This window comes from Protomyctophum parallelum (genome assembly GCF_964188405.1).
Source record: "Protomyctophum parallelum genome assembly, chromosome: 15".
Lineage (NCBI taxonomy): Eukaryota > Metazoa > Chordata > Actinopteri > Myctophiformes > Myctophidae > Protomyctophum > Protomyctophum parallelum.
In genome coordinates, this window is record NC_139710.1 from 24,762,623 (window position 1) to 24,780,320 (window position 17,698).

General features: G+C 43.9%; 1 protein-coding gene across 2 annotated transcripts in view; it reads left to right on the forward strand.

Moving 5' to 3' along the window:
• LOC310872589 (dematin-like) overlaps nucleotides 1–17,698 on the forward strand; it is a 38,158-nt gene that overhangs the window by 19,046 nt on the left and 1,414 nt on the right. Inside the window, exons 4-14 of one of the 2 annotated variants that reach the window (XM_083784590.1) lie at nucleotides 335–412; nucleotides 1,021–1,146; nucleotides 1,232–1,276; nucleotides 7,123–7,288; nucleotides 7,642–7,686; nucleotides 8,787–8,933; nucleotides 9,948–10,054; nucleotides 10,339–10,441; nucleotides 16,181–16,239; nucleotides 17,120–17,162; nucleotides 17,539–17,595. In XM_083784590.1, the coding sequence (XP_083640716.1) occupies nucleotides 335–412; nucleotides 1,021–1,146; nucleotides 1,232–1,276; nucleotides 7,123–7,288; nucleotides 7,642–7,686; nucleotides 8,787–8,933; nucleotides 9,948–10,054; nucleotides 10,339–10,441; nucleotides 16,181–16,239; nucleotides 17,120–17,162; nucleotides 17,539–17,588 (969 nt within the window). In that variant the 3' untranslated portion in view covers nucleotides 17,589–17,595. Of the gene's footprint in view, nucleotides 1–334; nucleotides 413–1,020; nucleotides 1,147–1,231; nucleotides 1,277–7,122; nucleotides 7,289–7,641; nucleotides 7,687–8,786; nucleotides 8,934–9,947; nucleotides 10,055–10,338; nucleotides 10,442–16,180; nucleotides 16,240–17,119; nucleotides 17,163–17,353; nucleotides 17,404–17,538; nucleotides 17,596–17,698 lie in introns of those variants that run through there. The other variant, XM_083784591.1, reaches the window with a different exon arrangement.

The following is a 17,698-nucleotide window of genomic DNA, read 5'->3' on the forward strand; positions in this document are numbered from 1 at the left end:
AATGGCGGCCACTACTGCTGCTATGCCCTGCCTATATACAGTACAGTAGATAAAGACACTGTTGACATAGATACGCCACTGTTACGTTCTTAGTTTATACATGATTCATGATAACTACTTTTTATATATGTGATGTATGCCATGCTTTTGTTTTTGCTTAAATGTAAGTCGCTCTGGATCAAGAGCGTGCCTAAATTGTAAATTGTACTGTAGATATTGCTTTTCAAATCATCTATTTGCTAAAATTAAGACATCGCCCGTCACCTTGTGTGTGTGTGTGTGTGTGTGTGTGTGTGCATGTGTGTGCGTGCGTGTGTGCATGCTGTGCGAACAGCATCCAGTCACAACGTCTCCAGGAAGTGTTCTGTCACTGAGAGGAGCCAGTGTCCCAGGGTCCCCTGCAGCCATCGTGGTGAGATACACATGCACACTCACACGTGCATGCCACACACTCTCTCTCACACACACGCACACATACGCACACACACACACACACACACACACACACACACACACACACACACACACACACACACACACACACACACACACACACACACACACAGACATCAGGTTGTATTAGGTTGCTGCCTGTAATCACCCCATCTACCCTTCCCCCACTCTCTCTCTCGCTCTCTCTCTCTCTCGCTCTCTCTCTCCATAACATTATTGTAGTATTTCATAATGACAGTGAACAATTCAATATTCAATTCAATTACATTCAATATGATTTTAATGCATGATAGTTTTTTTTTTTACAATTTTATGTGGTCTTTGAATGCACTGAGTTGGATCGCTATCTCAATTTCGCTGCCCAGTATACAATGACAACGAGATTCTGATTGTGATGCATTATTATAGATTTTTCATTTGTTTTAACTAGCTCTATACACTGTGTGTGTGTGTGTGTGTGTGTGTGTGTGTGTGTGTGTGTGTGTGTGTGTGTGTGTGTGTGTGTGTGTGTGTGTGTGCGTGTGCGCATGTGTGTGTGCGTGTGCGTGTGCGCATGTGTGTGTGTAGGCACGTGTAGATGATGGGGTCATAGGTTACAAGGATCTGGCTGCGTTGCCTAGAGACAAGGCCATCCTGGACATCGAGAGACCAGACCTGATGATCTACAAGCAGCATTACACGTACACTATAGAGGTACAGTACACGCACGCACACACACACACACACGCACGCACACACACACTAGCTGATAGCCTGTCTCTCTCTCTCTCCGTTGCAGAGGTCCTTGTCTCCTCGCTCTCTCTCTCCACCTCCCTCTCCTGAGGTGAGTATTTTAACGTACAGGAAATGTATCTGGTGTATGTATGTACTGTATGTAGGGGTGGGCAATATTGTGATATTATGACCTTTCAGAGATATTGGGGTATAAAAGGACATTATGGCAGTGACTTGAGATACTGGTATTAATGTGGCTAAAAACTAAAAACATAAAAAAAACAAATCAAATTTTCCCAGTGCCACCATCAGCGTCCACCTTAAGAGAAGGTACACACACTCAACACACACACTTTGCTATTATTAGCGCAAGTGCACACTGTTTACCTGTGTGATCACAAAATTACAAGTCAATACAAAAATCTGCTAAAAATTCCAACTCTATAATCTACAGATAATCCACAGGTCAAATTACAAAGATTAATATTGAGAATAAATTGATTATTGAGACCGTAGGTGGATATATTCCACAAAGACATCACACTACGACATAACAAACGGTAAACGGAAAACTTTTGACTCAGTCAATGAGAAGTACCACTAAATCACACTGTAAGTGACGGCAGGAGATTAAACTATAAATCGCTGAGAGGCAATCATATTACTTATGAGTTATTGTCAGACGCGCTCCGCAAACAAAAGGAATTCGCTGGGTCCAAGAACTGTGTTTACGGGGTTTATTAAAGCAGTGTAAAAACTCATAAGGTTGCTCAGACATAAAGCAAAAGTAACCTCAGAATCAATGTAAATTAAAAAAAATCGGTGTAAAGCGGTCAACAAAAGGTATGGCGTCCCACACACCCCCTTTCTGTGTCCACAGCAGGTGATGTTAAAGGTAACCTATGCCCGTCAATCATCCACATTAACACCAGTGACAGCCTACTCATTTCATTGACCAATGTATAGTCAACATAACCAAACCATTTCATGGCTCTTACACGCACATTATGTTAAATGTTTAGTTTAAGGTACTATACAGTTTCCGTGCCGGGAATGGATTACTCCAGGTTAATGTCGCTGCCATATCGGACATACACGCCTTTTGTTTTATGTGTTTAATCCGCCGTAATGTAAAAAATGAATAGAAAATCCGTCTTCGCCGCGGAGAAAGAGAGTAGATGCATTTGTTTTGACGATGAAACCGGAAATCGTCACATGCTGTGGGCTGCTAGGGCTTCTGGGAAATTGAGGCCAATGCAAACGCATGGGGTTCAACGCCTCATGGAGGAGGGTGCTGTGCTGCGTCTTCCGGGTGTACCAAGATGGCGGGTGGTGCGATCGTTCATAACAAACAGAGGAAGCTTTTTTCGCTCGATTTTCGCGGATTAAAAGCCCAAATAATTCAGCGTATGCTCTAAAGGTAATACAACAATCTCGGCAGTGAAGGGGGGTTGATTAAAAGTCTGGTAAATCGTTTTCAGCAGTCAAACTGTTAAGTCATGGTCAGGATAGGTCAGGATAAATCATAATTATCCTATTTTCATGATTACATTGTTAAACAAACCTGGCCAGTAACATGGGAACATGGGAACAACAGAGACACAATAACAGCAACAACTGTGTTTGTGTAAACCTGGGAAACCGGACAACTTTAAGTATTTAAGTCATTGACTGAACTTTTATTCATTTGTTTGGAAATGCTAAATAATGAACAAACCCCACATTCTTACCCCAGGTTAAAATGTAAACAGGCTAAATGATGATGGCTGATGCTTCATTCACTATAAACAATTCATTAAAATGCAGATGTTAAACGTGTTAATGGTCACTGGTTGTCTGGCATTGGACAGATCACCTGTTAATGATCTGATGAGTTCAGTAGAACTTCCTTTGTGAAATGTTAAAGGTGCTGTAAGGGATATGTTTTGTTAAAATGTCTCTAGTAAATCATTGATATATTGTTTGTTCAGTAACAGAGGGCTTCGCATGTCTCCATACCTACTTCACTAACATCATTATTACTGTTTCATAATGTGAATTGTGTTAAAAGTACAGGGCTCTACTGTATTTAAGAACATTTTAGCCTACTTTACTTACATACGCTGGTACGCACCAATTAGTCTACGGGTAAAGGGCACGCATAATACATAAAATGGACAGGAAACCTCACTCAAAAGTTGAAAATACTTTACTTGTGTTGTTGTTATTACAAATGGCTCAATGGATACATGATGGAAGCTGAGAGAGACCCAGCAGAAACTGAATGTGCAAAAACGTTGTGTACATTTGAATTGTGTACTAAGAAAGGTAATGTATAGAAACATTATAGAAAGGTAATATATGATATGCTAGGTTTGTTTGTTTAAAAATAACTTGTAGGCCTATTCTATATTTTTGTATGAAGCACAAACAAACTCTGATTGATTGACATTTTTATTAACAGTTTGTAGAATGGGTACATTTCAACAAAAGTACAGGTCAATACATATCTGCTAAATATTCTAAATGTAATCTACAGCAAATCCACATGTCAAATTACATAATGTTCAGACTAAACTGATCCATTGTTCATATTTTCATGACGTTTTTGGTGGCTTGAATATGTAAAACTTCCCACACGACCACAAGGGGCATTTTAAATCCAGCGTGTACAACCCTGTGAATTATTTCAATTACTAAAAGTCTTTCCACACACATCACAATTATTTGTTTTTCTCTCCAGTGTGAATTCTCTGGTGTGTTTTAAGGTTGTCCATTCTAGAGAAATGTTGTCCACACTGATCACATCCATGTGGTTTCTCTCCAGTGTGAATTCTCTGGTGTGTTTTAAGGCTGTCCATTCTAGAGAAATGTTGTCCACACTGATCACATCCATAGGGTTTCTCTCCCGTGTGAATTATATGGTGTGTTTTAAGGCTGGACATTTGAGAGAAGTGTTGTCCACACTGATCACATCCATAGGGTTTCTCTCCCGTGTGAATTATATGGTGTGTTTTAAGGCTGGACATTTGAGAGAAGTGTTGTCCACACTGATCACATCCATAGGGTTTCTCTCCCGTGTGAATTATATGGTGTGTTTTAAGGCTGGACATTTGAGAGAAGTGTTGTCCACACTGATCACATCCATATGGTTTCTCTCCAGTGTGAATTCTCTGGTGGCTTTTCAGGGTGACTTGTCAGAGAAATGTTGTCCACACTGATCACATCCATAGGGTTTCTCTCCTGTGTGAATTCTATGGTGTGTTTTAAGGCTGGACATTTGAGAGAAGTGTTGTCCACACTGATCACATCCATAGGGTTTCTCTCCAGTGTGAATTCTCTGGTGTGTTTTAAGGCTGTCCATTCTAGAGAAATGTTGTCCACACTGATCACATCCATAGGGTTTCTCTCCCGTGTGAATTATATGGTGTGTTTTAAGGCTGGACATTTGAGAGAAGTGTTGTCCACACTGATCACATCCATAGGGTTTCTCTCCCGTGTGAATTATATGGTGTGTTTTAAGGCTGGACATTTGAGAGAAGTGTTGTCCACACTGATCACATCCATAGGGTTTCTCTCCCGTGTGAATTATATGGTGTGTTTTAAGGCTGGACATTTGAGAGAAGTGTTGTCCACACTGATCACATCCATATGGTTTCTCTCCAGTGTGAATTCTCTGGTGGCTTTTCAGGGTGACTTGTCAGAGAAATGTTGTCCACACTGATCACATCCATAGGGTTTCTCTCCAGTGTGAATTCTCTGGTGGCCTTTAAGGTGTGCCATTTGAGAGAAGTGTTGTCCACACTGATCACATCCATAGGGTTTCTCTCCAGTATGAATTCTCTTGTGACTTTTAAGGTTTGCCATTTTAGAGAAGTGTTGTCCACACTGATCACATCCATAGGGTTTCTCTCCAGTATGAATTCTCTGGTGACTTTTAAGGTATGCCATTTGAGAGAAGTGTTGTCCACACTGATGACATCCATAGGGTTTCTCTCCAGTGTGACTTATCTGGTGGGTTTTAAGGCTGGACATTCTAGTGAAGCGTTTACCACACTGATCACAGCAGTGGTGTTTTTGCATAGCCAAGCTTCTTTGTTCATTCACTTCTGGTAGAACAGGTAAACCAGGCTGATGATGCAACACTGAATTGGAAACAAAGACAAATGAAACATTGCTTAGTTGTACTTCATGGACTTAAAATCGCAGAAACGAATGTGAAGTTAATGTACACAATTATACATTAGCAGCCATTTATTATCCGATTCGACAATATGTTGTGCATTTTAGAAAAAGAGACAATTAACTGTATTTTAAGTCAATGCTAATATTAAAACAAAACAAATAAACATGGCTTTTTATAACATGCTGTATATCCATATAGACACAGTAAGTAACTTACAGAGTTCTTGGTGATCATTGGGTCCTCCCTGTTGAGCAGAACTGTTCATGGTGGCATTGGTAGAGTTAATCTTCAGCTGAAGTCTGGAGTCCACAGTCAGATGTGTTCAGAATTGATTGATATCCTGGAGGAGTTGTAGAGAACTGATAACTACAAACTCTTCTTATACTAGAGAGCCAGATGTGGAACCACTAACTGATTGGTGTTGATTCACCAATCACAACCTAACAAACTGCTGCATGTGCTCCACCCCTCTCTAGCTCCTCCCCCAGGTCATGTGCTCCACCCCTCTGTAGCTCCTCTCCCAGGCCATGCTCTATGCAACATTCTAGAAATAAACTGCTAACTGTGAGATTGCTTTGTAAGCTTCATATTTAATTAATCTAAACTATATCCAAATTATAATAAATTGATGTATGGACATCAGTACACCCTATTAGCCTATGTGGACGTGAGTAAAATAAATGCAGGAGTCAGCATAAATCCCAAATAACAGACATTGTCAGAGTCAAAGCATATAATATAGAAAACATGATTATTTAGTTATTGGTAAATCAGAAAACAAATTGAAACTGAAACAAAATAAATACAAATTACAAAACATTACAGCGCAGAAGAGAAAGAAAGTCAAACTCAATCAAATGCAGTGGGAACAGTCTTTAATTGTGATTTAACATAAATCAGAGTGCCAGCATACCTGCTGTTTTCTGGGAGTTGCATAAAAACTGCCGTTTTATAATAAACCTTAAAAACCTCAAAGGAGTAGTTCCTATCAAACACTCCAGTAGGAGACATTGGGTCTCCTACTGGAGACTGAGGTTCACAAATTATATGCTATGGATATTATGTAAATGCAATGAGTATCTGGATAATATAATGTACAGTCTAACAGTATTGAATAATACAAGTGGATATTAATATATTAATATTAATTTTATGCAGCAGAATCAAAGAGGATTGCTATACATTATTTCAGTAACATCAGAACCAAGTAGAACCAGCTCTGGTGAAGAAACAACTGCTCGTATACTGTGGTTTACATCACAGCATCTTACAAATAAAAACAGTTAGGCCTATTTGTTTTCCAAAACACAAACTGCCACTCACCCCTAAAATGATTGCAGACAGTCTTCATAAATAGTACACAAGCCTTCATATCTTGTCTTTTACCAGTATACTACCACATCCCTTGTACCTTTATTATTATTTTATTATGGTGCAATGTAAGTTCAATTTGTTTCCACTTTAGTATAGAAGACAGTGGTCTGGTTTCTGTACAAAACTGGTCAAGGCCTAACAACAAATTAGTATATTGTCATATCCTCTTAGTCTCATAGCCCATTGTGTAATGTGTAGGCCTGTGTGCAGAAACATGTGTCCATACAGTATTATTAATTAATGATCAGGATAAGTCAGGATAAATGATTATCCTTATAATAATAATCATATCCTATATTCACGATTACATTGTTATTAACAACAGAGACACAATAACAGCAACAACTGTTTTCTACCTCACACTGATAACATGACATGCACGCTGATGATGATGATGATGTTCTGGCTGCTCTCAGATCTTCCTCTCTAAGGATCCCAGGGAGTGGCTGGAGAGCAGGTCTACTGGAGGCTCCTCTCCTGGTTCCACTGTTCAGCCCTGCGGAACCTCCACACCAACGGCACACACACCTCACACACAGCCCTCCGCAGCCAAGGCCTCCATACATCACTTCCACACACCGGGTAATCCTCCTCTCCTCTCCTGTCCTCTCAGCCCGCTCTCCCATATTAGGGCTGTCACAATTATTACATAATGGTCTAATCACAGTTTTTTTTTAGATAATCGCAATTATTTTGTCATCATTGTCAAAATACAAAAGCAGAAATAGCAGATCTACAAGCTCACAATCAGCTATTTCCACTATTTAAAAAATGTATAAAACTATTAAATACTTTCTCTGTATATTATTTCTCATATCTGCCTTCAGTGCCTTTTATTACGAGGCCTTAATTTAAGGCAATCAGTTCAATGGTTAATCACAATCCACTCCCCCTCATCTCCTATCCTAACCCTTTCTACGTATGTTGTCTTACAGATAATGGAACCAACATTTATAAGAAACCTCCCATATATAAACAAGGTACAGTCATTCATATCCGCATGTCTCTTTTCTTTTCTGTTTCTACTGCCAGCATGACATGATGAATTGTAAAATGTTAATGTGTTACTAGTTACTGTAACACAACTATCTTTTTGCCATAACTGACATAGCTAGTTACTTTTTGCCATAGCTGCACAGCTGCAGTTGCGGACTGACTCTTTGGAAAAAAGTACTTAAATATTTTACTTGAGTAAAAGCTTCAACACTGCAATGTAGATATATTCTGCATGTTACAAGTAAAAGTCCAGAGTACAAAAGTTTTGGTATGAAAATGTACTTCAGAAACTACTCATTATGCAGGATGTTCCAAATTCAAATGTATTAAATGTATAATTACAAATATTTAGAAAATAGCAGGTCTAAAAGCTCATGATGCGTCACATTGCGATCCATTGCGAACTTGTAGATCAGCTATTTTCAAATGGTCGAAATGTATACAGCACTGAAGTGGTTAATGTATGTTTTGTAATCAAAATCGACAAAGTAACTGGTAACAAAAAAATTCAAATAATTGTAGTGGAGTAAGAAGTACAATATTAGTCTCTGGGATGTAGTGGAATAGAAGTAAAAGTATTGATTGGAAACAATTTAGTAGAATAAAAATAGAAAATACCCAAAAAATGACTAGAGTAAATGTTGCGGGGCAGCGGGACATGGTCCTGTCAAAGTGTTGTTGTTAAGTTACGATGGGGATGACCGGCTCACATGTTTCTGTATTGTATGACAAAAGCAAATGTAGTCACAGTAGATGTCTGTAGTTCTGCACCTTCTGGAAAAAAGTAATCGATCGGTTGCGGAACAACCTTATGAACCGGGGTTTTTAGCCAGCCTGCCTGCGCCGGCCTATCATGACTGGGAACGTTCAAGAATGACCAAAATGAAGGTGCGTTCTTGTTGAGTCGTCTGCTCCAGTCTAAAGCGAGACAATAATGTTGTTGAAGACATGATTCTTATCATGTGTGTGTGTGTGTGTGTGTGTGTGTGTGTGTGTGTGTGTGTGTGTGTGTGTGTGTGTGTGTGTGTGTGTGTGTGTGTGTGCGTGTGTGTGCGTGTGCGTGTGCGTGTGTGTGCGTGCACAGACATATCACATGTTCCTCAGGGGAAACACATTGAGGATTTGATCATTGAATCGTCAAAGTTTCCAGCAGCCAGACCTCCGGACCCTCTGCAGCCTTCCAAGATAGAGACCGTCTACTGGCCCTGTCCCCCCTCCCTGGTTGTACTTGGTACGATCCATACTCACTCACTGGAGCCCTCATTCAATGTAATTTGTATTATGCATGGACCATGTGGTTCTCCAACATCTCTATGCCACAAAAAATTAAGCTTCAGACCTCCCAAAACAAACTGATAAGACTATACTCTACCTAAACCACCTCAGTAGCCTTGTGGTGGTTAGAGTGTCCGTCCTGAAACAAGGAGATCGGGGTTCGATCCCCGGCCGAGTCATACCAAAGACCCAGTGCCTCCCTGCTTGGCACTCAGCATCAAGGGTTGGATTGGGGTAAGTCCCTGCCACATATTAGCGTCATGTCCAGGGGGTGTACTTGTACATCAAGCTGTGAGCCTCATGGTTCGGCAAGGCATACTTACTCTGCCTAAAGCCCATGACCCACCTAATTGGGATTGGGTAGAAGAGAGGTTTAAGCAAATATCAATAGGATTGGTATTTAAGATATACCCAGAGGAACAGTGCTCACCACATACCTGTCTAACTACTAAGTGAGTGACAGCCACAGCTAGAACACCAGAGAGAGCAACCATGATCTGGTAGCCCCCCCACATTTTACACAAACATGGAGCGGGAATCATTCCCTGTGTGCCATCATGATGTGGAATGCCCTGACAATCACTGGCTTCTTTCAAAACTTTCCTCTTGAAATATAGTTATTTGTATTTGTTGATAACAACAATAATCTGTGAATATCCTATGCTCTGTTGATGAACATAGGACCACAATGGAAAAAGTCCCTAGGGCATTTCTGTGTTGTGTCCTTTTAGCCCAAACGCTTTATTTTCCCTTGTGCTGTTCACATTTTTGATGATTTAAGTATTAATCTCTCCTCTCCTCTCCTCTCCTCTCCTCTCCTCTCCTCTCCTCTCCTCTCCTCTCCTCTCCTCTCCTCTCCTCTCCTCTCCTCTCCTCTCCTCTCCTCTCCTCTCCTCTCCTCTCCTCTCCTCTCCTCTCCTCTCCCCTCCCATCCCATCCCATCCCCTCCCCTCTGCCCCCTCTCCTCCAGAAACAGAGAGGAGGAAGGAGCAGAAGGATAGAAAGAGGAACGAGGAGGAAGAGGAAGAAGAGTTGTGTGACGATCTGTTGCTTCTGAGAAAACAAGAGCTTAACAAGGTAAAATACACACACACGCACGCACACACTGACTCATATACAGTAGCTTATCAAAGACTCTAGCCACCCCAACCTACAAGTGTGGTTTTATGTGCAGTCTAACTTGTTGTGTTGTGTGTTTGTAGTATAACTTGTTGTGTGTTTGCAGGTACAGTCTAACTTGTTGTGTGTTTGCAGGTACAGACTTACAGTCTAACTTGTTGTGTTGTATGTTTGTAGGTACAGTCTAACTTGTGTTGTGTGTTTGTAGGTGTGGTCTAACTTGTTGTGTTGTATGTTTGTAGGTACAGTCTAACTTGGGGAAGATCATTCTTAGAGAGGAGTTGGATAAATCAGCTCCAATCAGAAGGAAGACGCGCTCTCTACCTGACCACAGCTGTCCCACTGGTAGGCACAATGGTTATTAGAGTATAGTTTGGCAATTTTTCATTAGTCTTTATTATTCTTTTGTATGGCTTTATGTTTTAAACATCCTAAACAAACAAACAACTAGTAACATCGTTAAAACAACCAGAAGGTTGTCTGTTCGATTGCCCAGACCGGCAGGATGGGAACGTGAGTGGCGCCACTTACCCCTCCCCCAACACTGTTGAAGTGCCCTTGAGCAAGGGAGGCACTGAACCCCCAACTGCTCCAGTAGAGCTGCTCAGTGGCCAACAGTATAAGACTGTGATTGGACTGGTCAGCTGTCCGATTTTAATGTCAGTTCCCAGGTTTTAATGTGTGTTTGTGTGTCTATGTGCAGGCCATAGCTGAAATTGAGTGCTTGTGTTCAGCTACTACTGTAAATAAAGAACACCCCAAATATATATATTATTTATAATGTGTGTCTGTATAAATTCAGGATTCTGGTAGATAAGATCATTGGCGCCACCCAGTTAAACAACCTGGACACTGCAACCAAACTGACTTTAAATTAGAGAACTTTTAAACGGTTCCAGTTTGATAAAAGTCTTTATTTTTTGTACTTGGTAGTATTTTTCATGGCTTTATGTGCAGACCACAATGAAAACAAGAAATAAATTCTCAATTGATTCAACCTGTACACTTGTGCATGGTTAATTAATACGAGTCCACTATGCCTAGCTGATCTAAAAGCCCTAAAAGCCCTGAGGATGCATCGCATGATGGGCTTGTAGATCGGCTAAGTTCACCCCGCGACCACCGTACGGGCGGAATACAAACCGAGTTTTACCGTAATCCCTCCAACAATCACGCATGGTTATTTTCCGTATGAAACCCACATCCCCTGTACTCATTATTCATCCTCAATCTGATCTATAAGTAGTGCTGCTCATTGTGTCACATGTTGTGACAGTGTTCAAATTTGAACACTGATGCCATCTAGATGTTGACTTTGGTAACTACAGTTAAACCAATACTGTAGGTGCTGTCAGGGGATTTGGTACCCGGGACCCCTGGAGCTGATAGGTGCCGTCAGGGGATTTGGTACCCGGGACCCCTGGAGCTGATAGGTGCTGTCAGGAGTATTGGTACGCAGGACCAGGGGCGGAGCTACCGGGGGTGTAGGGGGGGTGGTCACACCCCGACCCGGACCTCCTGAGGGCCCGGGCTGTCAGCAGACCGATTGATGATTTTTTTACACAGTCACTCACGACTGATAAAACCAGCGGGCCCCCGCGAATCCCGCAATTAACCAGATACAGAGCTTATATAGCCTATATAATAGCCTACACTTTAGCAAAATATCATGTCTGATGAGAATGTACTGCGCTGGACTGTACAAGCACCGTGGAGTCTGTCTCAAGCCCACCACACACCGGCTGCGTCCGCCGCGCGGTGCGGACACAGCCTCAGCCTCCATTATTTTCAATTAACCTAACGCACACCGGCTCCGTCCGCCGCGGCGCCTGGCGCGCCGATAGAACTATTTTCCAGGCGGCGCCGCGCGGCAACGCGCCGCGCCGCAGACGGTCGCAGACGGTGTGTGTCGGGCTTCACACTCTCTCCAACAGACATCCTCAGCCACGCTCCAAAAGTGCAGCACCTGTCACTCATTAGTAGGCTAATCACTCTGTGAGGATTTAGGAGTGCATATGTGTGGATAACTTCCTTTGCGAGTCAGGTTTGGTGAGGCCCGGTCGTGCCGTCTCACACCCCGGCCCGGGCCAATGTTGTTCCGCCACTGCGCAGGACTCCTCGAGCTTCAGGCACCGGGCTGTTGCACCGTGCACTCGTGCTTTGGTTAATCCAGGCCTGGCCGTCCGTAAAAATAAAAGGGGGCGCTAAAAACAAAAAATAAAAACGCCATTGACAATGGACAGAGTTTAATGTTTGTTTTGTCACTAAAACAAACATTAAATGCCATTAACAATGAACAGTTTAATGTTTGTGTTGGTAAAGCGCCCCTCACTTCACACAGGTGTGATTTTATATAGGCCTAGGTTCTTTTTGACGATAAGATCTAAGTGAATTACGTGAATAAACAATGTATCTCACAGGTTCTGGATTTTATTTGCTTTCAGGTAAGGTTCTAAGAACCTAATTTAGGCTCTGCACAGGAGGCAATTCTCTTTTTGTTGTTGCAAAAGAACAAGTTCTCGGGCGCCCATGTTATGTGGGAGAGTTAGTTTTTATAGCGCATGCCATGTATATATTCCGTTGCCGTGGAAATGGCAATCGGGCGCAGCTGGGCGCCTGGGTGTGGACTTCTCCACTTATTCTTCTTCAAACGTTGCAAGTCGGAAATTGTACGGAACTCGCACAACGCTTACAACTACCATAGTATAGATTTCTTATTGGATGGGAGTGGAATGAGTGGAATTCCCAGGTGTTTCATTAACAGCCCCAGATACACATCCTCCAGATAAACGGCATCAACGTGCCTGGAGGCTTCCAGGAACATTCGAGGCAGGTCTGAGGAGAAAACGTAGCCGCTTCCTTGTGCATATGGTGGGTAATGCGAGTCAGGGAAAACATCACGAGGCAGGAACCATTTTGAATCTTTGTCTCTGATAACTCCACCCCGTTGCACCACGTGTCCAGTCATGTAGCCGTCCCGAGGAGCGTCCAGCAGCATGTCCACCAGGTTGTGCACGTTGAGGAACATGTCAGTGTCGATCTTCATGGCGTACGAGGCGGAGGGGCAGCGAGATTCCAGCCACTCCATCATGACCATGGTCTTAATGGTCAGGTTGTTGTAAGTGTCCAGGAAGTCGGCCTGCAGCAGGTCCCGGTGGTCTCCGCTCTCCTCCAGCACGTCCTGTTGAACCCGTTCCTCGTCCTCTCCCGTCGGCAGCCCCAGCAAGAAGAAGAGGCTCACCCGCTGGCCCAGCACTGGACTTTGGGTGTCGCCTCCCCACATCCGGCGGATGGTGTCCCGGTTGGCCCTCTCGCGGGGATTCGCCGGGACGATCACCACCACGAAAGGCTCCCGCTGTTGACATTGTTCGGCCTCGTCCACGACAAAGTGGTATTCATGGGGATACTCCACGTAGTACGATCGTCCTGGGGAAACATGCAGGTCCCTCGCCGCTGATGGTGGCACATTGGGGCTCATTGGGGCTGACACGTTGGAGATGTGTCCGCTGGCTCCATACATGGACACGTTGGGGGTGTGTCCGCTGGCTCCATACATGGACACGTTGGGGGTGTGTCCGGCGGCTCCATACATGGACACGTTGGGGGTGTGTCTGCTGGCTCCATACATGGACACGTTGGGGGTGTGTCCGGCGGCTCCATACATGGACACGTTGGGGGTGTGTCCGCTGGCTCCATACATGGACACGTTGGGGGTGTGTCCGCTGGCTCCATACATGGACACGTTGGGGGTGTGTCCGGCGGCTCCATACATGGACACGTTGGGGGTGTGTCCGCTGGCTCCATACATGGACACGTTGGGGGTGTGTCCGCTGGCTCCATACATGGACACGTTGGGGGTGTGTCCGCTGGCTCCATACATGGACACGTTGGGGGTGTGTCCGCTGGCTCCATACATGGACACGTTGGAGATGTGTCCGGCGGCTCCATACATGGACACGTTGGGGGTGTGTCCGGCGGCTCCATACATGGACACGTTGGGGGTGTGTCCGGCGGCTCCATACATGGACACGTTGGGGGTGTGTCCGGCGGCTCCATACATGGACACGTTGGGGGTGTGTCCGGCGGCTCCATACATGGACACGTTGGGGGTGTGTCCGGCGGGACGACCATCGACATTAAAGGGCCACACTATCACCAATAGAATGAAAGAGGCCACGCCCATGAAGCAGCTGATCCGGGTCCTCATATTTCTATCCTCCAGGGTTCACACTTGGGCTGAAAACGACCACAGAGAAGAGCTGTTGGCCGTGCAGTTGTTTTATAGTCTGAGCAGAGCCCTGGTCTGACGTCGCACAGCAAACACAAACGGTTACCACCACGGTGCTGAACGATGTGACCGATTTGCACGGCTACTTCGTCCCTTATTTGGAAGTTGACAGTGTTTCTCCAAACATTGAAGAGTCTGGAATCATCTGAGGTCCTATGCAGGCTAGTATGTTACAGCGCCAGCACAAGTTCTGCAAAACACAGTTTTGAGGCGCGCTAGACCCTACTACATCAAGCTTTTAGTTACCGTCCACAAACTTCATATTAAATAAACATTACATTCCCATTAACAACTAGGTAAAGTGCCCCTTGGGGCACAGGTCTCCACCAGGGCAGGTCAGGTTGTGGCCTCCTGGTGGCGCTATAATAGGCCAATGTGAAAAGGGTGCCATTTCTTCTTACGCCTTGGATGATTTGAGGCATTTCTTTCTAAAAATGTGTTTTGCAAAAATCCACCTGTTGGTGGCGCTATAACAGGCCAATGTGAAAAGGGTGGGATATATTCCTCAGCCTAGTAGGAAAGTCTGTGAAAGATTTCACGTAAATTGCACCCTGCATTCATGATTTGAGGCTTTTTGTTCAAAATGGGCCAATCCTGCAAACTTTGAAAGCCAATGTTAGTCAATTAGGATGGAATATGAAATATCTGACAGATCTGTCTTGAACACATGACTATAGAGATGGTGTGTAACGATTTGCGGGATGTTTGGACAGAATCTGGAGGAGTAATATATAAAAAAACGTTTTTCAAAAGTCGGCCTCCTGGTGGCGCTATAACAGGCCGTTCTGGAAAATGTGGGGCAGAGGTTCATCGTTTGCATCCAGGGAGTGTGTGTAAAGAATTTGGCATCGACCGGGTTAACGGTACCGGAGATTAGCTGTAACACAGATGGACGGACGGACACACGGACGGAGTGCCTTCGGCCTGGTGGAGACAATGAATGGAGAATTTTACGTCATAGTGTCTGACTCTGTCTGAGGCAAATAGGCGTGTCTATTTTACGTCATGATGATGTACGATGATAGGAGCGCCCCTCACTTCACACGGGTGTGATTTATTTTTTATTGCGACAGTAGGTCACATTTACTATGAAAACCTGCATATCCCGACCGTCAGTTAGTCACCCCACGCCTCCATATATGGTCACGCCTCGTGACATCACACCTCCATATATGGTCACGCCTCGTGACACGTCACGACACCACACATGGCCATCTCCATATATGAAGATCACGACACTGACCTCATCTAACCCTACAAGTTGCAGCCGTATGGTATGGTTACACCATACAGCTGCAACTTGTAGCGTGGGCGGTGCTAATCGGAAGCACCGCCCACGCTGCAAGTTGCAGTGTGAGCTTCATTTTCCACCAGCTGTTTAAAAACGAAGGAAGTTACTCCTGCTCTTAGCTGCATCTTGCATCTCCGTGAGTGACGCGACTGTCTGGGAGTCTCCCTTTAGAGGAGGTTGTGCACACGCAACACGCAAAGGCTTATGGGACACTGGGAAACAGCTGGATAGACCATTGTAATATCAGAGCCATGTAGCAGCAGCTAGGCCTACAGGTCGATTTCTTGAGTTGTTGGACAATTAATCATCTTTTAGAAGCAGCCTGCACTGCCATTCATTTCCACTGTCATCTCTTCTAAATAGTTAATTTGCATTTGAACTTTATGCTACATTGAAGATCATTTAAATTAAAGATTAAAGAAATTGGTAAGAGAGCAAACTAACTAACTAACTAACTAACTAACTAACTAACTAACAAACATTTATTTATTAATTTCATCTGCAGGTCCCATCACCTCCAAGTCTGTTTATTTCCCAGGATCCTCCAGGACAGGCCTGGCCAGGGTGAGTACTAACTACATTAGGGGTGGGAAACTTTGAAGATGGAGAGGGCCAGTATATTTTTCTACACTCACTCCAGAGGGCCATATTGTATATTACTGACGTTGCAAAAATTCTATCTATTTTTGCAATTTTTGAATTGGAATCCTGAAAGGTTAAATTTTTATTTAATTTCAAATTGTAACAGCTGAAACCGAATATATATCAGTATTCCTGTAACCTACGGGCCACATTAAGTGAAGTGGGGGGGGGGGGGGGGGCACCAGTTGCCCATGTATGAACTACATCATTACTGCTAGTATAATACTGTATAGCTGGAGCTTATGGGGTTAAAGGGGTGGCAGGGTTCCCAGTTCCATCCCAGGCTCCCCCAGAGTGAGTGTCAAACTGCCCTTGAGCAAGATGCTGCCGATGAACAGGTTGGTGCCTTGCATGGTTTCTTCTGCCGTCGGTGTGAGAATGTTTGTGTGAATGGGTGAATGTGTGTGTGTGTGTGTGTGTGTGTGTGTGTGTGTGTGTGTGTGTGTGTGTGTGTGTGTGTGTGTGTGTGACTGTGAATGGATGGATGGATGTGCATGGCCCAGTGCCAGAGGGGGCCTGGCACCCTCCGTTGCAAATTCTGCCCCCTCAGTTTAAGTTTTATGTACATATATTGTTTTACTATTTAAAAATGACATGTGCCCCCTCGCCATTTTCAACTGCCCCCTCAGTCATTTTAGCCTGGAGCCGAGCCTGATATGGGTGAATGTGTGTGTGAAGTGAATGGGTGAATGCAACACACATTGTAGCTTTGGATAAGGGGGCTATACTGTATATAAATGCACAATTGACTATTTAATTCATAATATACCTTCTTATGTTGTTTGTGTTTAAATTATTTCAGCTCCGGTCAGCAGAGTTCAGCTCCACAGATAAAACACCAGCAGGTACAGTAGGAAACAATACTCACACTCACACATTGCGCACACACACGCACGCACGCGAGCGCACGCACGCACTCACACACGCACACAATATGCATTTTCATTGCCGAAACTTTTTGGACAAAATAGCAGCAAATTTGTCAAATCTATTTATTGGGTGTATTGTCTCTCTCTCTCTCTCTCTCTCTCTCCAGGTATTCAGGTATGGTGATTTTCCCATCAACATTTCAACGGTCTTTTGACAGGAAGTACAACTCATGAAGTCACTATGTGTGTGTGTGTGTGTGTGTGTGTGTGTGTGTGTGTGCGCTCGCGCGTGTACGTGTGCACGTGTGTGTGTGTGTGTGTGTTTGTGTTTTTTACACCTGCACGTACGCAGAACGGGGAATCCAGGATGGACCGAGGAACGTCATTGCCCAGTATGTTTGATCAGAAGGTACACACACACACACGCACGCACACACACACACACACACACACACACACACACACACACACACACACACACATCGTCATAAGGGGTTAACATGCTACTCTCT